This window comes from Sesamum indicum, linkage group LG5, assembly GCF_026168435.1.
Source record: "Sesamum indicum cultivar Baizhima isolate 11 linkage group LG5, ASM2616843v1, whole genome shotgun sequence".
Taxonomy (NCBI): domain Eukaryota; kingdom Viridiplantae; phylum Streptophyta; class Magnoliopsida; order Lamiales; family Pedaliaceae; genus Sesamum; species Sesamum indicum.
This window is the reverse complement of record NC_142661.1, coordinates 16,207,748-16,233,310: the sequence shown is the minus strand read 5'-3', so window position 1 is coordinate 16,233,310 and position 25,563 is coordinate 16,207,748. Positions and strand designations below refer to the sequence as shown.

Sequence of the window (25,563 nt, the reverse complement as noted above, 5' to 3'; positions counted from 1 at the left end):
ATTTTTATTCGTTATTGCAATATGGGGAATAATTTTAATTATTTTTCGGGTAATGGTTGTATATATTTATTATGGATATTTACACCCTCTTCTCAAGAGGTTTTTGTGTAATTATACGTAAACTCCCGTGATTGAAAAAATTACATCTGGTACGCCGAACATTTGTTTCCGTCTAACAAATAAATTCATATGTTAGTAAAATTTACTGAATTTGTTGACTTCAGCAAAAAGATTTGAATGAGAATTCATATTTGTCCTCAATTGACTTACATATTTTTTGTAGGTCAAACAAATTATTTTTAAGCGAATTACCCTTATATGACTGAAGATATACCTCCTTACATACATCAGCGTGTGAAGATGCATAATTGTAGCTTAGTTATTTAAAAATTACATTTGACCTGTAATAAATTAGTAATAAATTAATCGATGGTAAACATTGATTTTCATTAAATTCTTTTATGTATATCAGCAAGTTTAATAAATTTTGAGTTAGAAACAGACATATTTATCAGACGAAAACAAACATTAATCATATTAAATATAATTTTTCAAATCCCACAGTGGACATATAATCACAGGGGAGGACGGCCTAATTATCCCCATTTATTTATTAAGCTAAAAAATGTGGATGATTAATAACAAATTAAGGAGGTGAAGTTAACAATAAATGTAGGTGGGTGGCAGGTTTACGTGTACGCATTAATCTTGAATTAAATTAAAATTGTAATTAATGTGGATTGAAGAACAGTAGTTGCAACTACGTAATTAAAAATAATTAGGAGTAAATTAAGCTTTAGATCAAGTACAATCCTCCCGCAAATCAATGTTAATCTAAATCTTCATAGAACGCTGTGAAGATATTTGACCATCCTCAAATACATTAAAATATACGAATTTCTTTTGTTTTTTCTTTTTTTTTTTTTTTTTCTAAATTAGAGCTCCTTTATATGACATTGGTATGATTAAGAATTTCTTTTCGTTGTTTTAAAAATTATAAATATTCCCCTCAAATAAAAAATAATTATGTAGCTCCTTGACAATAAAAAATAAAAAAAAATATTTCAAAAAATTAAGAAAAAAATTGAGGGTGGAAAAAATGAATAATCTTTAGAGAATATTAGATCATAAAAATAAAAACATATTTTAGTCAAATTCTCTATAAAAAATTAGACGAAAACCTATAAGGTGCTAACGGAAGCGGTAGTGTTAAAACCAAAATGACATTTGTAATTTTTTAAAGAACGATAAATATTTATAATTATGTCAAATCTCGGAAAAAATAGTTGTAATTATTTATTTATTTTAAATAAAATAAAATAAAAAAATAAAAAATGATATATATATATATATATATATATATATAATTGCATGCTTTAAAGCTGCACTCCATCAAACAAGATTTGCTATCAATATGATCTCTTCATCTCTTTTTCCCACTATGGACCATCTCCAACTTTCTCAACCAACCTACACTTTTCTTCTTCCGTTTTCCTTATAATAACTATTTTTTTATTGTTATAATATTGATTGACTGAAATATTTCTTAGATGAGATTTATATTTTTTGAAATACATATGTATTTTTTTTTGTACGCGAATCCTATTTGTCGATGAGAATTCCGTAATTAATAAATCATAGAATATATCAACCCTAATGCTATTTCTCCTAATAATTGATTATTGCCATAATTCCATTTAGATTACTAAAACGAGTCCAATGCGGCTTAACTTTCAACATTAAGTTATTAATTAAGTAATAATTAACAATTAATATCTACTACTTAGCTCAACCGGTTTAACTACTAGATAAAAAAATACGACTCATTAAACATACATGAATAGATAGTTCGCAATAATTAAAATTTAATTAACAACGACCAATTCAAACTCAACGAGATAATGACTTAATAAACATGCAACAAACGAAATAAACCACATTGATGAATCGATCGGCAAAAACTACAAAGAGAACAAAAATAATATTCTACACTATAAATCACTGTAGTTTAAGAATATGATAAACTAATATTATTTGACAAAATTGATACGTAAATTCAAAATTCTACTTATAGGCGATATATTTATAATAATTTGTAATTGTAACTAATATTTTGGCTTTATTTGTAGAATAGCGGTTAATAATCGTTGCGTAGCCATGATTGATAATTAATTATAAAAAAAAGTAATTATTTATTTTGTGGTGATGTTGGGAGAGAATAATGAGCCAAAAATAGGATGAATGGAGTGATGGGGGAAGACAATAATTGATGGATGGATGGATGGATGGGGCATAAATTTAAAAAGAGGAAATGATGAGAAAAGAAATGAAAGTGATGATGAGTGGGATTAGGAGTTGTTAATAATGATCATAGCTTCAGATAACATAATTATTATGATTATTATTATTAAACTTAATTTGCTGGGATGGATCCACCAAAGCATCATTAATTAGCATTACTTGTATGACCATAAGTTGATGCATCATTATCAATGCTTATTCATCTACATTAACTCCATTTTATGAATCAGCCCATCTTGTTACTAACCCTAATTTATGCTATATATCACCTAGAAATCGGTGTTTGCATTACACAAGACATGCCTCTTGTTTTGATTATGTTAATGCACGTGACGAGATATAATTCTATCGTTATAAGTATAATTTAGTTACAAAAGATTTGTTTAATATGTAATAAGTCAATGGAATGTAAATATTAATTTTTATTCAGATTTTTTATTAATTCCAACAAATTCGGTCAATTCTGATTAATGAAGGGACCTATTTATCAGACGATCACAAAACTTCAGGAATACTAAATTTAATTTTTTAAATTGTAAGGAGTTTATATATAATTATAGTAAATTTCTGTGCAGGAATCCCTTTAAATAAAGCAGAAAAAATAATAAATGTTTTCTACATTCAAATTTTCATTAAATGATATTGATTGAAAAATATAACAATCAAGATTTTCAATCATGGGAACAACATCTCCCATCGTGCCCACGAATTAATTAAGTTTGTCTGTGTAGTACTAGAAAAAAATCTATCAGACCGATCCATGTTTTTGTCGTGATAATTTTTTCTTTTCATAATTTTTGTCTGCTAATTAAGCTTTTTACTGTTTTTCCCCACAATGTTAATCATGATAGTTTCATTTAGATTATTTGTTCAGAAACTTCTAATTTTTCCCACTGACACGTACATTCTCGCAAATCACTGTTAGCTGTGTGGATTAATAGATGACTTTTACTGACTAATTACAGACGTTGCGATTCCGACCACCTTAATTAGGTGCACTCACAAGAAGCTATAGTTATTATCATGGTTAAAAATAAATAGTCATTGACTACGATCACGTGATGGCTGTCGACAGTGATATTTGCGAGTGTGGCTAAAATATTTTTCATACTAAACTTCATGGTAAAATACATTTGTAATGACTTATAATCATAAAAAGAATAGCTTTTCACGATGGATAATTTAAGTTTTTGCATTGATTTTTATTTAATTATAATTAATAATATTTATTTACCATAACGTTAGTCCACAACCAATAAAATTGTAGCCAATAGTAAATTTTATTCTAATGACTTCCCGATTATTTTAGCAAATTTTAACTCTTTTTGTCCTAAACGTACGACTTTGTTTTCAAATTATAAAATGAATTTATACAAAACTAAAATTATCACCTTGTCATTACCAGACAAAAGTTGCAATCGTCCCGACTAATTTCTGTTCAATCAAAATAAGATTGCCGGTCTTGAATTTTCTATCCTAATTAGTTCGAACCGATGATTATTGAAGTGTACTTTGTGATACGTGTAAATTAGGGTACATTAGAACGATGTCATTTTCAATTTAATTATTATTAATTTCCCGACTAAAATGACACAAAATATTAGCTACAACTAAAAATAACATCAAATGTTTTATCCATTAGGTGAACGATGGCGAATATTGATTAACTGATGTTAAAACTTAAGTTTTAGGATCGATTCTGTTGATCTTGACAGATAGTATTGATTTATAATAGTTTTTAAATCGTAGTGACTAATTTGCGTTAGAAATAATTTATCTTTTATTTATTTTTTTGGGTAGTGTACGCTCTGGGTTTTATATGATTAAAAATGTATTTTGTTTTTTTGTTAGGTAGTAGACAAATTGTAATTTGGTGGATTTTATTTGTCCGAACAATGTTTGAGGTTGGGCTAAAAAGAGATAAAAGGATGGATGTGTGTGCAAATGAATGAATGGTGGGATAGGGTTGAAAGGATGGGAGATGAGCTAACTTAGCATTGCATTAATGTCTTCTTGTCCTCATTATTGTTTCATGTTTTTCACCTTTCTCCCCATCATTTCTTATCTCTACCCTTCAATTTCACCTTTTCTTGTTAATATCTTTAATTTAACTATTTCTAGGGTTTTAACTTTTCTCTTTTTAAATAATTTAAGATAAATTACAGCAGGCTTTTCTAATATTTGACATAATTATAGATACCTTCTGTAATTTGAAAAAATATCAATACCTCCCTGAGTTTAACGGTCGTACATCAATTAGCTCAATCTGTTAGTTTTCGTTAGATTTTCATTTTTTCTGGTGAACTGATCTTAATGTTCTAGTGGACTATGAACTATAATTTTACTTATTTTTTTAAAATTTTTTGAATTTATTTTATAGACTAAGTAGATAATTTTTTTTTTTTATAATTTTCAATTTTTTCCATCCACCTAGTCCGATTCTTGTTTTTTTTTAATATTTTTTCTAAAAAAAATTACAGTAAAGATAAAGTTGACAATTTCAAAACTATATCCAATGATTACATAATTTCGTCAAATATCAAGAGGGTGTTCTTAGTTATGTCACACCTCAGAAAACCTTGTCATAATTTATTCAATAATTTAATTGGGTAATTTTTAAAACATAAAGATGTATTTATAATTTTATCAAATTATAAGAGAACTCGATGTAGTTTCTCTATATTTTTATATGATTGTTTTCGTTGTTGTGAGTGATGAAAATTTCGACCCAATTTTAATATTTGGGAGACTATATATATATATATATATTGTGAAAAGTGTGAAACTTCATTTTACATGCGTGTGAGGTTAAAAATAAATAGTCGTAGTAAATAATTATTAACTAGACCACAACCGTTTGTTGGACGTGGGTTGTGCGAATGTAACTAAAGCTTTTCTCATAGCTAAGAGTCATTGCAAATATTTTTGCCATGGTGGATAAACTTAATCTTTACGTTAATTTTATTTAATCGAGATCATAATAGTCCATTTTTACGGCTTTTGGCCCATAGCCATTAAAATGTAGGTAATAGTAAATTTTTTTCTAGTGTACGTACATCTATATATATATATATTCACACACACACACATATATATGTATATACATAGTATGAACTAACAATCAAAACACGCTTGATCCAGGCGTAGACTCTAAAAGTTCATTATATTTGTGTAATTAAATGAAAGATCAGAATGAAGATAAAATAAAAAACTAATCAAAACCAATAAAACGAATCAACTTTAAATGCGTACGATAAAAACTTACGAAAGGATAAAATGGTGATTATTCTAAAAGAAATAAATATATTTGAGGTCATTTGAATCCATTCACATTTTGCGAAACCAAAGTAGTTATTACAACAGTCTTTCCTTAATAAATAGTATATAATATAGATATATTCTTTCATTTTGTATATATAGTTACTTGATCGTAACGAACTGTTTGAGGCCCACAAATTTATCTGTATTGATCTATTTTAATAATATTTATTAATTTATTGTAATAATAATTAATGGTTAGTGATACATATTTAACATTAATAATTAACGTATATTAAAATGTAATCGTAATCGACTTAAAAAAAAATAACTTAAACTTACTTGGTTGTGATCGAGATGAATAGTTATTAATTTGAACGTCTTAAAAAATTGTATATTACAAAACTATCATTATTGTTAAACATTTCGGACATGCATTAATGAATTGTATAAATAGGTGGATCATCCAATGAAATAATAAAATCCCTATATATATATATATGAGTAGCATTTATAGAAGAAATCAAATCGTACGAGCTTTAATTAATTAATAATAAAATCTATACAGTAACTTAATTATTCATCATCTCCTGATTTGAAAAATTCAAAGTACGTCAAAATTTGATGTTAGTGAAATTGGTGGAAGAAAGTGTTGTAATGGGAGTGCACATGATTCAATAATTGAATCATAAAAGGTGGGATCCTTGAGCCACAAAAATGTCCCCCTTTCTTTCACTTCACCCTCCCGACTATCATTTACTCCATTCCATGCCTACCCCTACTCTTGCTCATTCATTTCAGATTTACTGCCCCAATCATTCCCCAATTATCCACTACCTTTTACCTCTTTCCTCCCCCTCTACACCCCGGATATCCATCGAGTTTAGTGGGATTTGAATCAATTATATGATATATGTGACGAATGCAGTTCAAGAAAATTAACTAATCATATATCATATTTGTCATGTGATTAGTTTCGTCTGGTCAAACCTGATTTGAGTAAAAAATTTCCTTTTATATATTATCTATATTTTCTCTTGGGATCATTCCTACTTTAAAGTTCAGAATTTTTTTTTTTTTCCGGATAAAAAAGGAATTTGCATAAGGCTAAAGTTTTGTGAATAAGATCGATGCAATGAGTCCGAACTTTACTGAATGTGTAGGTATTTGTCTTACTTAATATAAGATTATTGCAGTTTTATTCATTGTTCTTTATTATATTAACGTATTGGTTGATCTGATGATTGTTGAGTTTATTCGAAACTTTTTTTTTTGTTCAATGTGTTTTTCTGATCTCTTGATATTCTTCATCTCCATTTACTACTATCTTAAGCCCTTTGATGAGAAACCTGGGGAAGCCTCGTCAGTTATTATTACGATTGTGTTAATGTCCATTTCAAATATTTATCTACGCTGATAATGTTATTATTACAATTGTGTAACAGAACGATTTATAAATAGGGTCAAGTAAGACGTCCCAAATCACAACTACTGAACTCGACACAACACGCCAATATGGTCTAATTGAATTGACGAAGTTGAGGCCCTATGACTTTAAGGTCATATGTTCAAACCCCGTCAACTTGTGGAGATGTTATTCTACTTTAATAGTAGTTGTTGGTCTACTTAAATAGTAATTATTGATTAAATGTAGTTATATGTTACTGATGATTGATATAGTTTTTGATCGTTGTTAGATATAGATATTTGATATTGGTGATTGTAATCGATTTATTCAATAAATCATAGTTTATCACTTTCACTTAAAAAGAAAAAAAGACGGACACACAAAGTCTTAATCATCGAATTTGATGATATTGAAAAAAAAAGAGGATAAAAATTCATATTTACCACCAATTGACTTATTACTAATTTATTGTAGGTCAAATAAACTTTATCATGATTAAAATATCCTTCTACATCTTCACACGTTAATGAATGTAACGAGGTATATCATTACTATTATAAGGGTAGTTTTGTTACAAAAAATTGTTTGACTTATAATAAGTCACTAATAAGTCAATTGAGAATAAATGAATATAATTCATCTAATTTTTTGTTAATATCAATAAATCAGTGGATTTTAACTAACAGAGGGATTTATTTGTTAAACAGAAGCAAACCTTAAGAAAATTAGATATAATTTTTCAAATTATAGGGGGTCTACGTATAATTACACCAAACCTTAGGAAAAGGGGAGTGTACTATCCGAAAACATTATTTTCCTAATAAAATCTTGGGATAATTATACTCTCCTTCCCTGAGATTTGATGTAATTACATGTAGATTCCCATAATTTGACAAATTACATCTAATAGCCCTGAATTTTATTTTCATCTAACACATAGATCCCTTCAATAATCAAAATTTTCAAATATACTGGTATTAATAAAAAAATTGGAATATGGATACATAGTTACTTTCGATTGTTGTTTGGGTTATGCATTAATGCATCTCCACATTATAACTCTCAATTCTTTCAAATTTATTTTCGGGTTAACAAATTCCTATTTTCTTTTCAGTTGAAATTACTACGAGGTAAAATACACGGACATCCCTGAGATTATGTTTAATTACATAAATACTTTATGTCCTTTATAAAATTACAGGTACACCCCTTAAAGGAATGTTTACGTAAAATTTTGCTACTGAATATAAGTATACTTGTAATTACAATATCAAGAGTTGTATTTATAACTTTGTAATAAACAAGGAGTGTTTGTATCATTGAGCCAAACTTCAAGGAACATTAGTACTATTTACCCCTTACTATAATTGTCGAATAGGCCGGGCCGGGAGTCCCTGTCCAGTAATCACCTGGCCCGTACTGTTACTGCTTAAGCATTTATTATTTCCAATTAAAGGCCCGACAGGCCCATGGCAAAGTACCAGGGGCCAATTCAGCAAACATAAAGTCAAGAACAAAATGGGATGCCCCGGTACTTGTACTTGACATTATTCTCCACCAAGGAAGAGGTAGTTCAGATATTTTAGTCATTAGGCCAACAATCTGACTATATATACATACATATATATGTATATATACTAGCATATATCAAGCCTGATTACATCGGAATTTATTATAAACAGGTCGTTTGGTTCGTCTGATTATACATGATTGAATTGTATATTATGCATAATCACGACTCATCACCTAAGTTCTTCGTTTGTATCAGTTGACTAGTTGAGGAGCTTGGGTTGTGGTTTTTAGGCTGGGTTCAGCGTGGTTTTTTTCGTATGCTGTTTTTCAGTTGTATGAATATTTTTTGAGCCTTAGACTGAGTTGGTTATAATACCATTCGATTTTTTCTGGAGAAAAAAATTAAATATTTTTTTATGCACGTTGTTACTTTTACTTCTACGCCAGTTGTTTCTAATATAACACCATATGTGTATGATAACAACAAATACATCATGAAAAATTAAGTTGTAAATATAGGATAAAAAGTAGAGAATACAATTTAGATTGATATAAATAAAATTGAAAAGTTATTACTAAAAATATGAAATAAAAAATTTCAAGGCAAATGCAAAAAAGCATCTTTATAGAATAATATTTCAAAGTAAATACTTAAACAAAAATTTAAATAATATCATAATAAGTATAAGCTTAAAATATATTTAATAACTTGATCCTGAAATATCACTACTATAATTGTAGAACCACACAATAGAAGTATTGACACTACAAATATGTTCAATTAGATTGATTTTTTAATTATCAATAACTTTAAAAATTGAATATAAATAGCTTGAAGAATTTGGAATTATGGATTTTAAGTTTTTAATAATAAATCATTTGAATGTGAGTAGATGATTAAATTAAAATGATTTTAATTTTATTTTTTTTTAAATGGAGTCGTTTGAAATTTTTTCTTCAATTTTTTTTTTCAAATCCAAATCCGTCAATCACCCTTAAAGTATCATTGTAATAGAAATATTGTATAGAGGGATAATATTACAAGGCAAAAATGAACTTCAAATGAAAAATGACGGATCTTATTAAACTGAAATTTTGTGTACATCACTAATAAATAACGTATTCATTTTCAAATACATGTTCTTATTCGCACGTGATACTTTCTAGTATATATAAATACTCGGTGCAAATTTGAGTTGCTCTATCCTCCTAGAGCTTGTCCTGACTCGTGATGAGGATCGAAGTCGAACCACTCAAACTTAATAAGAAAAAGACTCTATAGCTGGAGTAGTACAGTGTAACTGTACCAAACCTCAAACATTCTACAAAAGCTAATCAGGAGTTTGTTCATGGAGTGGCTAGTCACAAAATCGGGCAGCCGATGCTTCGTTACAACAACGTTCTCTTAACCATAGAAATCTTAGTCGGATCGCCACCCCATTCTTCGAACACGACTAAAACATTCCCCGTTGGTTTCAGCCATGAACGTGGTACGTGATACCTGAAAAATTTACAGTTTGCTCACATTCTTGATCGGTTTGTTTAGAAACGAAAACAGTGATAACGAAGTTGGCTGAGTAAACATGGACAGAAGTCTCACCATCTTTGAGAGGGCTCGCCACAGTTGCCTAGGCATTTTTTCTCTGCGAATATGCCTGCATAGTTACAGTTACTGCAGTTGCCTTTTGCTGTATTTCCAGGCCAGTGTCTGCCTATGCCTTGGTCGTTTATCCACATTTCACCTTTTCCCATGCTGTACATGTCCAACCCCAACGGATCGTTCCCATCTGGTGCATCAAATGTCGTCTGGCGAGACCATAACATATTAAACGAGACGGTATCACAAAAATATACGTGGCAGATTAAGTTAGTGTCCTTTTCTTGGATTTGGGAAGAGTCGGGTGTATGAGAAATGGACTCACCTTATACCATGTTAGAGGTTGCTTTAGAGAAACCTGCGATCCTTGAGCCCATTGCGCTGCAGAACTTCCAGCCGTGGTGTCAAGTTTGAGTCTTTCGCCTATCAACCCAACCTATCCATGTACAAATGCATAGAATGTCAGTCAAGAAATCTTCTGTTTCGTAGATAAACTAAGGCTTGCTATGAGATATTGTAGAGAATAAGAACAATGTTTCGATCTTTGTTGCCTACGATGTTAAGTGGAGAGAAAATTTCTGCCAGCATTCTTGACAGAACTGATAATGGCACAAACCTTAAATGACCAGCTCTGCTTTGTCAAGTCTCTTGTACCTTCATTGAGACCATCGAGAGTGATAGGGCCGAGAACTCCTACATTCCACTTCTCATAGTGCACCCCGACATTCTGAGATGGATTAGACGAACTGATTTAGATCACACAACTCTGCTAATGCAAAGAAAGACAGAGGTGAGAACGGGTGAAACTAACCGCTAGCCCCACAGAAACACTAAGCAAAGCGATTTTGTTAATGCCGGCTTTTAAATTCACATTGCTGGTAAATGTCAACTGGGGTTTCTCCAGGGTCCCATACACATTTCCTATCACACAGGCAGAACACATTAGTGAAAAGTTCTATAAGACGACGAAGAAAGAGCATGTTGTTATAAGATTATCACCTGATAACTGTCCGTTGACATAAACATTCAAGGCATGCCCTGCTGACATGACGGTGAGCTGAGGCCATTTTCCGCTCTTCAGAAATCCCTCATTAGGATCTATATCGACTCTGTAGTCACCGTTCATGGAGAGGAAAATGATCAATAATGTTTGTTACTGTTTGGCTTGAAAAAGATCAATAATGATCATCTCGTTGGTTACACTTACTCAGTCAGGTACCATAAATAATCAGAGTAGTCTCTCGTAACGTTGACTTGCTCCCAAAGACCTTGCATTGGATATGTATCTTGATCGCCAGCAGAAGGAATGTGATCGTTGTAGGATTGCCAAGAAAATGTACTGATCGCGGGTCTCATCTTACGTGTGGGGCCGATCTGCAATAGACATAGTTATTTGAGAGAACGACACCTTTCAGACCAAATGAAAAACATATCAAACTAGAATGACATAAAAAGAGATCATCTTTCACTATAAAGAACCTTTCTCTTTATTTTGGCCGTGTTGTAAACTTCAGTTTTGCAGTCAGGCAGAATGCTGATTGACCAAGGAGGCAAATCATATGGGAAATTCTGGAATGTCAATTTCGTCCAGTCCGCAGTGTCGTAGTTGGCAAGAAATGCAGCACAAGCCCCTGAATCTGATTTGAAGACACGAACCTGGAGATTCATTATAAAGAAGCTAGTTTAGATGCCAGCCTGAAACAAACAAACACACACACACACACGCTTTGTTTTGGTTTACCTCTTGATTATTACCGGGCCAGGTGATGGTGGGATATGATGAAAGTAAAGCTTCTTCAGATTTCTTAATTGCACTGTGTAAATCAGTCAAGTGCCCCCATTTCGGCTCATTTGGAAGTCCTAGTACATAGTATTAGTAAGCCATTGGTTTTAGATTACTGATGATATTTGAGCTTGATGACTATTAAGCATAAACAACTATTTTCTTCACGATATTCGTGCTGCACGATATTAGAAGATAAAACTGAATTCCAGACATTACCATATTCGTCCAAGGGGGCATCAAAATCATAGCTGGTGGTAACAAAAAGACCAGATGATCGACCGAAGTTGGTACCTCCATGGTACTAGAGAACAAAACAAGCTAAAATATGTAAGATTTTTTCTCTGCAAAGACTTGAACCGAAGTACATCAAAGAACACAACACCAAACCAGAAACAGAAAGGAAAGTAGACTTACCATGTAATAATTGAAGAACGTGCCGTTACTTTGGACAAACTTTGCGATTGAAAAAGCCAAGTCTTCGACAGGTCTGTAAGGAAGCGGACCACCAAATGGTGTATACCTAAGAAAACATATAATAGAAATAAGGAATATCGAAATCTCCCTGGAATAGATTATCAGAAGATGAATCGAAAATGCAATGGAACATGAGAAAGTAATTTAGTTACACAGTTGATATTTTGGTTATTTACCAGCCACTCCAGACTTCAGTCCACATTTTGGGTTCATTAGGCTTGCTAGGTTTGAAGCCATCACAATAGAAACCATTGCAGGCATCAATCTGTAACAACAACAGAGTGATAAGCATAACATTGTATCTTGTGGAAGTAAAATTCGCAATAATTTCGACCAGCCGCCTTCAAGAAATTGAGGGTACTAGCACTGAACAAAAGAAAATAGGAATTTGATAGTTGTTATGGAAAATGTAGGAAAATTGTACCATCGGTGCAGGGGCGGTTTCTTGTTTGCACATGATCCATGGAACACCAATATCAAGTGCAACAGCCATTTTTGTAAACCAAGCTGTGTAAGCTACACCAGGAGCACCAATTTCCCACTCCACCGGTCCATATTCATTTTCTATCTGCACATATTATTCAATTCATTCAATTGATTATAACAAGTTGCCAAGTTATGGATGGAAAGGAAGAAGAAAGAGAAAGATCTTCCGACCTGTGCCATAATGATCGGTCCTCCCTGAGGCTCAAACAATTTTTCTGACTTCATCATATAGACAATGCTTTCGACAAATCCTTTCATTGCCAACTTAGTCATAGTCCATCAGTAAATACCAACATAATCAGTTGAAAATTGGTGGTAGATAAATGAAAGTTCAGAATGTGAATAAGCTGCTAGAAATGGCAAACCTCGAAAGGCTGGTTGTCCGTTCTGAATTCCATTCCTGGTACATATTTTAGCCAAACCGGGAGTCCCCTGCATCAAAATAGAGGATAAAAGCAGAGGACGTAAAGCCCATCATCATCAACCTACTCTAAGTTCAAGAGTGCCAAACTAATCACATAATAAGTACTCTAGCAACGAATACTTCAAACTTGGGCGAATGATCAAGAAACTTTTTCTAGGCTAAGCCACAGTACTTTAAGATAAAACATCCATAAATGTTATAGTTTTGCATAATGTCATCTTTAAATGAATCCATGCATTACCCATAATTCCACTCTGCACAAACATAAGGCCCAATGCGGAGGTGAACGTAGAGGCCAGCTTGCTGTACCAGTTTGATGAACTTGACAAGATCAAACCGCCCCTCATAGTTAAACTGAATAAGCAACGAGAAAAATGTAAATTTTGTTGATTTCTTGAAATAGCAAAAAACTCATTACTGGAAGAGGGACTAATGGGGTTAAAAGACATGACAGATTTGCATTACTTTTCCAGGAGACGGTTCGTGCCCGTTCCAGAACACATAAGTCTCCACAATATCTAAACCGCCTTCTTTAGCCTTCTGTATGAGTTGAGGCCACATCTACATATCCAGCAAACAGTAAATCTATCAACACATCAATACTAAAAGAATCAGACACAAATCAAAGCGAAGATTGCACGTAATGCATGGTACCTCAGGAGTGCTTCTTGGATAGTGAATGGAACCAGAAACGAGAATCTTTCTCACCCCATTAATCATGAAGGATTTTTCATCATATGTAACAGTGGCTCTAACTGAAACACAAGCCACTGACAAGAACACGATCAAGGACACCAACATTTCCCATACTGAACCCATCACTCATTCGCCTTGGTTGTGGGGCTTTTGCTTCTTTCTGCTGTCTTATTGAGTCCTCCAATTCAGAGAAATTTTCTAGCACAATCAAGCCAAATGTCTTAACCCTCTTTGTTTTATTTCTTCTTCAGAGAATGAGTTGTGAGAGTGTGTATATATATACACGCACACACTCATGTAGTTTGGTTATTTGCATGAGAACATGAGCAAGTTTCGGCTGAAATCCTTCCCACAAATGGATGGAAGCAAATCAGAACCTTTTATTTTATCTAAAAACAAGATCTTATTTTGAATTTTCTTAAATTTTAATTCTATTCATTTTGAATTAATAGATGCATTACGCTAAAATATTTTTAATATACTTTTTAATGGACTAGTAGCAACCACGTGCATTGCATGTGATATTTATCACATTATAAATTGACAAAATATTTATATATTTAAAATTTTAATTAAGCAAATATATATAATATTTCATAAATTAATAAATATTAATTCGAAATTTAATAAGTAATTTATAAATGAAAAAATCTTATTCATCTTGATTAATGAATTTGAACTTTTAGAACTTATTGTAAAAGCTTTATATTCAATGAAAATTTAAAAATTAAATAACAATATAATTAAGTAAGTTGTTATGTAAATACATGGTTTTGTATCATTTGCTCGTCCGATTTTGTTGGCCGGATAAAGCGTCTTGCTTGACTTCATCAATTTATTGAGTTTTCTTGATGAAATTATTTATTGTTACCTACTGCTGCCGTTTGATTTTCAATGTCATCTTTCTTATTCATTATTTACTATTTTTCATTATTTTCTCAAAGATATTACATTATGTTTCTTATCAATTTGCTGCATTTACTTTATCAATTTTACTTGAAATTTTGAACCAATCAAAATTTAAGTGAGTTAATTGATGTTTTATTTTCTTTTTCCTTTTATAAAAGGGAACGTATCTATTTTTTTTTAGGTGCACCCATGTGCGAGTGAACAATCAATATCTATCTTATTTTTTTATTATTTGTTTAAAAGATAGTTATAAAAATTATAAACATGTTATAAACTTTAAATTATTTTGAAAAAATATCATTAGTAATAATTATTTTGTAAAAATATCAATTCTTTTGTTGCAATTATTGAGAAATATAGTTCTAACTTTGACTTTTCTATGAAAAGTTTTAAGTAAAATAGGTTCTTACTTTGTGTAGGTAATAGTAAATGGGCTAATTGCAAAATTAATCCCCTAATTTAGGGTGAATGGCATTTTAATCTTTTAACTTAAAGCGCTGGTAATTTAGTCATGTAAATTTTTAACCTGGGCCAATAAAACATGCTTCTGACCCTCTGATAAAGTGTTAATCACCTCCAAGAGATGAGCTATGGAGTATTTTAATGATTTTCTGGCTCAGCTCAGTATTGCTCTCCACACAAATCTTTTTACCTTTCTTCAAAATCCTTCCCAAAGCTACACTTGCTCATTTAGCCTAGAGCTGGTTAGTTTTCACAAATCAAGGGTAATTTGCAAGTGTGTCATCTGATCAGCCCAAGATCTATAACAAATTAGTATATCTTCAAAACAATACAAGTACAATTTCCTCATATGTTTTGCTAATACTTGATTCATAAGAAGTTGGAAAGTGGAAGTGTTATATAGACCAAAATACACAACAAGAAACTCATAATGTCCTTGATGAGTGAGAATGGTAGTTCTGAACACATCCTCGAGTTTCAAATATCCTGATGCCAAATCTTATTTGGAGAAGTCTCATGTCCCATTCAATTCATCCAAGAGTTCATCAATTATAGGAGCTTCTCAAAGCATCTTATAAGGCGTTTGAGATTTTATAAGCTTTTGAAAATCATTTGACAAATTTATTTTATATAAGGTCCTAAAATATAATGTTTGGACTGTATAAGCTTTTTTAAAAAGAAAAATAATTTCAACCCACTTTTTTTAAAACATCTTATAAGTTATTTAATCTTAATATCCAATAAACAAAAACACACCCATAACTTTATTAGTATTTCACTTTTACCCTTCATTTAATCGACTTTTTTTCCGATTGAGGCGTTAGTTCTTTCTGTATTATCCATATTCACTAAAAGAAAATAGGATATCGGTGACGAAATTTAAAGACAAAATTTGTTCCGTCTCTAATAGAGACGGATATAGAGACAGAAATGGGCAGTGAGGAACAAAAGCATTAAGAGGTTGGAGAGAGGCAATTCAGAGCTCTCCATGAACTTCCTATAGCATTCCAAAGATGTTCACAAAATGAGACATTTTTAGAAATTACATTAGCTATCTATTTTTCATAGAGAAATCTACTTTGTTCCAAATTCAAGTTATTCAAGAATTTTATACAAGATTCTACCTATGTCTAGAACACTCTAAATTAGTAAGGTTCTATACTTGTATGCATGACTCAAGAACATCAAGAACTTTCTGGATTATAATGGGATAATCCAGAAATTTCTATATGTAAAAACAGAGTAAATAATTAAAATATTTCTCAATTTCTTGAATTTTACATTAAATATTATTCTGCACATAACAATATGTCCCTTTGATATTGAATCATTTGAAATCCTTTCTTTAAATATTTCAGTCCAAATATGGCCTTAAATGTTTTAGATCCTATGCAGTTTGACTCAAAGTTTTGCATTCCATGCAGAAACAACAATTCATGTAAAAAGAACTGATTTCTGAGGACAATAACTTTCACAATAACACTTTGGATAGCAAATACTTTCATCTTTCACAGCAAACTACTTCCAAATACAGAGATGCCTTCTACTTTTATGCAATTGCATTTTCTATATTCCTGACTGGAGTATTATATGACTGTACAAGTATTTATCCGCAGAAATCAATTAGCGGGCTTGTCGAACTTTCTTCAACTATGTGTAAATCTTGAACAGAAGTTCCTTCCAAAGGTATAAAACTCCTTGATCGGAAAGCTGTCCGGTGTGTATTTATTCAGTAGCTAATATGCTGATGTTTTCTGCATGCTTTGTTATGCTGTTCTTGTAACCAGAGAAATTTTAGTCGGGTCGCCGCCCCACTCCTCAAACACTACTAACAGGTTCCCACTTGGTTTCAGCCATGAACGTGGGATATGATACCTGGAGTTTACAGTTTGATCAGATACTACTACATGATTTGCTTAAAGAAAGAGTAAGCATGAAAGTCAGTCTCACCATCTTTGAGAGGGCTGGCCGCAGCCGCTTTGGCATTTCTTCTCTGTGAATGTGCCTGCATAGTTACAGCCACCGCAGCTGCCTTTTGCTGTGTATCCTGGCCAGTGTCTGCCTATGCTTTCACCGTTAACCCATATTTCACCTTTTCCCATGCTGATCATGTCCAACGCCACCGGGTCGTTCCCTTGTGGTGCATTAAATGTAGTCTGGAAAGACAAACGGTATTACAAGGATACAAGGTAGACAAATTAAGTTAATCTCTTCTTGGAGTCGGGAAAAAGGAGTTTACCTTGTACCACGTTAGAGGTTGCTTTTGAGCCAAGAGGGATCCCTCGACCCATTCCACTGACGAACTTCCAGTGACATTATCAAGGGTGAGTGCTTCGCCTTTCAGGCCAACCTATAGTCATTTGAATACATAAAACGTGAGCTTAAAACTCATGATCTAAATTAAGACTTGCTGTGAGATAACAATTGCATATGTGAAGAACCTTGTATGACCAACTCTGCTTTGTCAAGTCTCTAGTCCCCTCATTGAGACCCTTTAAGGTCACGGGCCCAAGAACTCCTGCGTTCCACCTCTCATAGTGCAAGCCAACATTCTAAACCGGATTGAAAAGGATTATTACAAGAAAAGCTTAATGCACACACTAGTAATGCCAAAGAAGACAGAGGTGAGAGAGGGCAAACTAACCGGAAGCCCCACAGCAACGCTCAGTAAAGAGATTTTGTTAACTCCGGCTCTTAGATTCACATAGCCGGTATATGTCAGTTTGGGATTATCCAGGCCCCCATACACAGTTCCTATCACAAGAACGACAAAACACATGAGTCAAACTCGATAAAACTCTAAAGAAAACGCATAATGTTATAAGCAAAAGTGCTTAGGACTAATCACCTGATAACTTGCCATTGACGAAAACATGCAAGGCATGCCCTGCAGACATGGCTGTGAGAACAGGCCATTGCCCACTCTTCAGAAATCCCTCATTAGGAGCTATATTAACTCTGTAGTTGTAGTTTATGAACAGAAAAAGATCAGTAACTACTAGTACTGTTTGCCTAAAAATAGACAAAAGATCGACAAATATTCTTTTGCTTGTTCACTTACTGAGTAAGGTACCATAAATAATCAGAGGAGTCTCTGGTAACATTGACTTGCTCCCATAGACCTTGCATTGCAAGTGTGTCACGGTCATCAGCGGAAGGTGTCTCCTCACTATACGACTGCCAAGACAATCCACCACTCACGGGTACCATCTTTGCCGTTGAGCCTTTGGAGCTAATCTGCATCCACACTATACGCATTAAAATCTGGACTTGGATTTCATTTACTTCTATGCACACACTGTGTTGCAAAATCCATACTGAACAAACTTTTTCCTTACTCGGGCAGTGTTGTATACTTCCGTTTTGCAGTCGGGCAGAATGCTGATTGACCAAGGAGGCAATTCGTATTGCCTATTCTGAAATGTCAATTTCGTGGAATACGTGGGATCATAGTTGGAAAGAAATGCAGCACAAGCCCCCGATTTTGATCTGAAGACGTGAACCTAGAGATATATCAGAAAGTAGCTATTTCAGATGCCAGTGTACTGAGACACACACACAACACTCAGTTGGTTTTATACAGTAACATACTGTATGATTTACCTCTTGATTTTTACCAGGCCAAGTGATGGTGGGATACGATGAAACTAAAGCTGGTTCACATTGCTTAATTGCTTTGTGTAAATTAGTCAAGTGCCCGTATTTCGGCTCATTTGGAAGCCCTACACATAGTATCAGTAAGAGACAGATGACTATAATGCATAAACTACTTATTTTTAACAAACATAAGTTGGACACAACGATCATAGGTGTATTCTTCCTTACCATATTCATCTAATGGAGCATCATAATCATAGCTGGTGGCAATAAAAAGCCCAGCTGCCGTCCGACCAAAGTTGGTTCCTCCGTGGTACTGTAGAGCAAACAAGTGAGAAAATGTGAAGATTTTCTCATCCCAGAAATAAAGCATCAAATTAAACAGAAAGGAGAATAGACCTACCATGTAATAATTGAAGAACGAACCATTATTCTGGACAAACCTGGCTATTGCAAAAGCCAAGTCTTCAGCAGGTCTGCGAGGAACCGGGCCACCATATTGCGTGTACCTTAGGAACACACAAGACAAACAAGGAATATCATCAAACAGAGAAATCTCAACATGAGAAAGAAAGTTTAAGCACGTAGCTGATATTTCAGTCACTCACCAGCCGGTCCAGACTTCAGTCCACATTTTTGGTTTCCAGGGCTTGTTTGGACGGAAGCCTTCGCAATAGAAACCATTGCATGTATCTATCTGTAATAGCCACACAATGAAGAAAATATATATCAGAAAACTTTATTCCTGTCACCTTCAAGAAATTGACAAGTTTGTTGACAAAGTTGTGTAGATTTCCTTAATAAATAAGATAAACTCAACAAGTCGTGGGACCCCATCTTAACTAATTTGTGTTGCAGCTATTGAAATTATGATCAAACATTAATATCAACTGAAATAGTCAACTTCTGCCGAATAAATTCTCTAAAAATATATGTCACATTTAATGAGGGTGCTAGCTCTAAATAAAAGAAAGTAGGACAATTCGTACGATGGGATCAGGGGCAGTTTCTTGTTTGCACATGATCCATGGAACACCAGTGTTAAGTCCAACAGCCATTTTTGCAGCCCAAGCTGTGTAAGCTTTCCCAGGAGCACCAATTTCCCACTCCACCGGTCCGTATTCATTTTCTATCTGCAAATATTATTCAATTAATAGAATTGATTATAACAAAGTGAACAATTCATAGATGTAGAAAAAATGAAGAGAGAACTATTTTCAACCTGTGACATAATGATCGGTCCTCCCTGTGACTCGAACAACTTTTCCGACTTCATCATGTTGACGATTTTTTCAACAAACCCTTGCATTGCCACCTTCATCATAGCCCACCAATAAATGCCAAAATAGTCAGTTGAAAATTAGGTCCACATAAACGGAGTTAACAAAGTCAAATAAGCTACTGGAAATAGAACCTTGAAAGGCTGATTGTCTGTTCTGAACTCTATTCCTGGTACATATTTTAGCCAAACTGGGAATCCCCTGCATCAAAACAGAGCATTAAAACAGGGCACATGGAGAAACATGCCTTCTGGTTCAAAGTTCGACAGAATGAAACGATGATTAATATCATTTCTCAATCGTATTGATTAGTTATTTGCCTCGAGGAACGACTACTACAAACTTCAAAGGGCTGCAAATGATCAAGAAACATATTCTGGGCTAATTGCATGTTTGTGAGAATATAAGTATTACCCAAAATTCCATTCTGCACAAACATAGGGCCCAATGCGGAGATGAACATAAAGGCCAGCCTGCTGTACCAGTTTGATGAACTTGACAAGATCAAACCGCCCCTCAAAATTATACTGGACGAACGAAAACAAGAAATTAAAAAAACACAAAAAAGAAAAACAGATTGGTTTCTTGAAATTGCAAAAATTCAAACACACACACAGAGAGAAGAACTGTTGCATTACTTTTCCAGGAGATGCCTCATGCCCATTCCAAAACACATAAGTCTGTATAACATCTAAGCCTCCATCTTTAGCCTTCTGTATAAGATCAGGCCACATCTATTTCCCAACAAAAACCATTGGACAAAGTTAACAGTTAATACTAAAACAATCCCCACAAAAATCAAAAGGAAGAAACAAACACAGCATTGAAAAGTTGTACCTCAGGAGTGCTTCTTGGGTAGTGAATGGACCCAGAAATGAGAATCCTTCTCTTCCCATTGATGATGAAGGCTTTGTCATCATATGAAACAGTGGCTCTAACCGAAGAGCAAGCCAACGAAAACAAGACTACCAACACCAAAGTTTTGATTTTTAATACTTTCCACATTGAACCCATCACTCATTCAGAGTCTCCAAGCAACACATACATACATACATACATATATATATATATATATATTCTGGTGGTGGTGTGGTGTGGGGTGGGGGGTTCCTGTCTTTTGTCTTCTTGAAAATAAGCTATTACTCAAATATATGTATGTGTTTCTTGATGAATGAAATAGGTTTTGTTTGTGAGTGAATCTGTGTATATAAAAAAAAAAAGAAAGATGCCCAGAGCTGAAGTGGGAGGTTTGGTTATGGTGCATGAGAAAATGGGGAAGCTCCAACTGCTTTATATAGATATATAGAGTGGAGGAGGGCCCCATGAATTCATCCATTTTTATCTCTCTTTTCAGCTTTAATCTTCTTCCTTATCATAAACACTTCAACCAGAAAACAGCTCTCTTCTCCCTTCCAATTCCCTTCAAATTTATGTCACCAACAGCCTCTACAAACTAAGCAGCAGTAAAAGTTACGTTCATTTGAAAATAAAGGTAGAAACTGAAAAAAAAAAAAAACACTAAAATTAGAATATTTGGTGGAATAATTTAATATTTATAATTTTACTAATAAACTATAAAAATTCGCGAGGAAATTACTAATAGTTTTGGACTTGTATCAATAAGCCGTTTAAAAGCAAAAAAATATAAATCAAGACATTCTTTTCAATTTATTTTTCGTAATAAAATAATATACGCTTATTTTAAACCGTTACACCATTAAAAAAAAGAAATTGAAAAAACGTGAAAATCGAAAATACTCCACTTGGAAAGGAAGGCATGTTTGTCTTCACTTTTAACAATTCATCTTTTGTGCGTAAAACCTAAAGGAATTATTAGTCACGTTTGAAAAATCTTGGGTAGCTTATATTAGTTAGTAGCTCATTCCACATTTTTTTACATGATATGAATCCTTACCCGTTTACTAAAATATTACTACGTACTAAACTTTACATCATAGGAAACAAAAAATAATTGTATACTTTTATTCAGACATACCACTTGTATTTTAAGTCGGGTCATTTATTTCAATTTAAATTGAGAGATTATAAAAATAATTGTATATATCAAATAGGATAAATTACATTCTGCTCCCTGAAAATAGGTCTATCTATACAAACACTCTTACCATTAGTAGAATTAGTCGTTATGGAACGTCATTTCTACGTGCGTATAATTCACGTTTGAAAATATATTATAAATAAGAATAAAATATACAAATAAATGCATTACAGTAAAAAAAAAATGAAAAGAAAACTAATTTATTAGTTAATGTATAATTTGGAAGGTGGAATGAGTTAGTTATCTTATTAGTTTAAGGGCATTTTTGCCTTTATAAAAAATTGGTCCGACAGTGTCAGTAATCACCATTTGTGAGTATAGAGCCCATTACACTCCTTGCATTGGTACTTGTAATTATAAGTATACCTATATTTAGTGGCAAAACCTTACACAAACATGCCTTGAGATATATTACACTATCACCTCCTTCAGGAGTGTACTTATAATTTTACAGAAAACAACCCTTCGACTTCGAGATATATTACATTAACCATCGCTTGAGAAGCGTAACTGTAATTTACAACGAATAAACACTTTTTTATACTTAAACTTAATTTCAAAAGATATCGATATAATCTGGCATGTAAAATAAGATATGAGATGGGACGGACTTGTATTGAAAGTCTTTCTCTATGAAGAAAATGACGTAGCACAAGTCAATTTTTGTTTCTCAAGGTGATGTACAAAATTACGACTGCTTATGACTGACAGATTAAGCAGCATATTTTAAATTGTATTATATTTTTTATTTTATAATGAATATTAATTGATATTACTTATAATTTATTTTAAAAAAATAAATTAAATTATATAATTTGTATATCTATATTAGTTATACACTTAGGTATCAATGTAATTAAATGGTCGATGTTATCTATTAATCACTGATATTTATGATTTTTATTTTACACTTTTTATTTATGTTGATCACTTGTTCCGTCTTTTATTATATATTAGTATTTATTTTGAAATTTTTATCATATCTATCTGATTATATGCGTATTATAAATAAAAAAAATATAAAAAAACAAGAGGTATTGGTTTAGACAGAAAGTTTGAATTGGTCACGCAATAGACGCGTTTTACATCTCGCAATAAATGCCTTTAGTTTTAATTTATTTTCATTAGAGATGAGGAAGAGTCGTATTAGTAAAAAATTAATGTTTTTTTTTTCTTTTTATTTTTGGGGCATTGCGAGATCCTAGAAGGAATCACAAATCAAGACTAATCTACTTCATACTCAACCTTCCCAAATTCATTAAATACAACAATAATCTTATTTTATAATTTTTAAAATATTTAAGAAATTCACATTTTATATTTGAAAATTCATTATACCCTTTAGGTAAGACAAAATAATGTTATTAGTATATAAATATTGAATTTTAATTTGCATACTTATATGTTGTTCATGGTTTTTTTTATTATCTAGAATTTGTAGTTTTTCTAATTTTATTTGCACTAATTGTACATTAATTAAAGGTAGAAACTAGTCATTAATTATTTTTCCTTGGTTTAATTAATTTATAGAGTATTATATTTATATTTTATGTGAATTAATAAGTAATTTCTCATATATATATATTTTTTAAAACAACTCGAGACGCATCCTTCCACTCATTAGTAGACTCAATACTCATCGAGTCTAATAATAATTCAGTATCATCTCTAATTCTCATTTCTTGAAAAAAAAAATAATATTCCGATTATATATAATCAAATCAAATTAATTTTTGTTCGTCGCTCTTCCTAAATTATACACGAATTATTTGATAAGTATAATAATATTTTTAAATTGTATATTTATTACACTTGTCATGTGATTATGAGCGCATTTGATTGGGTATAAGGTAATTTTTATGAAATTTGTCCTAAGCATTCTTAGGTTTTGAAAAGATATGATGGGAAGGTTGGAACAGAAAGAAAAGAAAAGCAAAGCAAAGCTGTCAATACCGTTATGAATTGGGTGGTTATGAGTGTAAGTGCTGCAACGCGTACAAGAGAGTAAAAGGAATGATGATGGTAGCTTCCAAGCCAAACCCTTTCTTTTCCCAATCCCCTCCTAATTTTGTTGCACTCATTTACTTCTTTAACAAACAATATTTCTATGTTTCTTCGTGTTTAATGCAATTTATCTCATGTGATATTATTATAAATGAGTAGATTATTTTTCTGTAAAAAAAAATAAATAAGAAACAATGTACCTCCTCCCTCTCTCGTATTAATTAAAACGAAGTAATTTACCACGTTTTTTAGGGAGGTAAATTGCTTCATTTTAAAAAATATAGGGTGGTAAATTGCTGCATTTTAAAAAATACAGGGGGATAAATTACTAATTTTTTTTTGCATATAGAGTAATTTGCTCATTACAATATCATAAGAAAATTGTTTGCATTTTTTCCTATATATATATACATACAATAGGAATCTGACGGATCTATGAAGTGTCACTCATGTCTTGTTGATTCCTATATGGTTAAATCTTGAATTTTAGTGACTGTAAATCAGTTATAAGGATTGTAATCTTCGCATATGTCACGGACACAATTAGAAAAGATAATTGAACCCAAATTCAAAAAAATTTGCACCCCACTTTTTTCCTTTAGTACTTGAGTTAGGCGATTGGATAATTTAATTATAATTCATATGTTGATTTTTTTCTCTTTATACTTGTGGAACAATTAAATTCTTCCAAAAAAAAAAAAAAAAAAAAGTTAGGTTTACCGGGTCAGAACTGCCCCGATGAGTTTTGTAGCAAACTTGGTCCTGGGTCCACCCCATCTCGCCCCATACCCACTCCATTGCCACCCTAGACTCATTCTTCCCTAACGGATTTATGAAGTCCCACCCTATTTTTTTTATTTTGTAATAATATACATATATATATATATATATTTAAGATTTCTACTTTTGTACTCTTAGCCTTCAGCTACGAACCCACACCACCAAAATAATAATAAAAAAAACATAATACCAAATGAAAATCTTAGAATTAATATTGCAAATAAAAGACAATAATTTTAATCTTATTATAATATTATTTTCAGTAACTAAAATTATGTATACAATTGTTGCTATAGACAACTAATGACCTCTTATGTATGGAGTCTCAGCTTCGTCGACTAAATTAAATTTTATTCGCCAAATTCTTCCTCTTTGAAAAGATAACATTGAAGATTAGATGAAAATTAGTAACTAATCTAAATTAATATTGCATGGTTTTAAGTTTTAACACTCACTTACATGAGTTTGGTAAGTTTTTAAGGTATATATAAAGAAAAGTATCTTCACAAATTTAAATAAATAAAGAGTAG

General features: G+C 32.1%; 2 protein-coding genes across 2 annotated transcripts; both read right to left on the bottom strand.

Annotated features, from left to right (window-relative positions):
• Nucleotides 1-10,075: 10,075 nt before the first annotated feature.
• Nucleotides 10,076-14,158, bottom strand: LOC105161849 (beta-galactosidase). Its single transcript, XM_088880456.1, is given in 16 exon segments — nt 10,076-10,285; nt 10,402-10,512; nt 10,693-10,803; nt 10,888-11,185; nt 11,284-11,450; nt 11,556-11,732; nt 11,818-11,936; nt 12,079-12,163; nt 12,277-12,382; nt 12,513-12,601; nt 12,761-12,904; nt 12,994-13,086; nt 13,188-13,254; nt 13,488-13,600; nt 13,712-13,807; nt 13,901-14,158. Coding segments are annotated over 16 exon segments (2,151 nt in total). The 5' UTR covers nt 14,066-14,158.
• Nucleotides 14,159-16,782: 2,624 nt separating this feature from the next.
• Nucleotides 16,783-21,456, bottom strand: LOC105161848 (beta-galactosidase). Its single transcript, XM_011079674.3, has 18 exons — nt 21,028-21,456; nt 20,829-20,924; nt 20,605-20,717; nt 20,325-20,391; nt 20,133-20,225; nt 19,900-20,043; nt 19,519-19,607; nt 19,314-19,419; nt 19,139-19,226; nt 18,917-19,035; nt 18,652-18,816; nt 18,375-18,550; nt 18,162-18,271; nt 17,958-18,067; nt 17,755-17,865; nt 17,553-17,663; nt 17,264-17,469; nt 16,783-17,188 (listed from the first exon to the last, which is right to left on the bottom strand). The coding sequence occupies exons 1-18, from the start codon at nt 21,202-21,204 to the stop codon at nt 17,080-17,082; spliced, it is 2,190 nt and encodes a 729-aa protein (XP_011077976.1). The 5' UTR covers nt 21,205-21,456; the 3' UTR covers nt 16,783-17,079.
• Nucleotides 21,457-25,563: the final 4,107 nt, after the last annotated feature.

Coding starts and splice junctions, on each gene's coding strand:
- LOC105161848 (XM_011079674.3), bottom strand. CDS start 21,204: ATGGGTTCAATGTGGAAAGTATTAAAAATCAAAACTTTGGTGTTGGTA. Junction 19,420..19,518: donor ACTGAAGTCTGGACCGGCTG/GTGAGTGACTGA, acceptor TGTGTTCCTAAG/GTACACGCAATATGGTGGCC. Junction 17,866..17,957: donor GCGTTGCTGTGGGGCTTCCG/GTTAGTTTGCCC, acceptor AATCCGGTTTAG/AATGTTGGCTTGCACTATGA.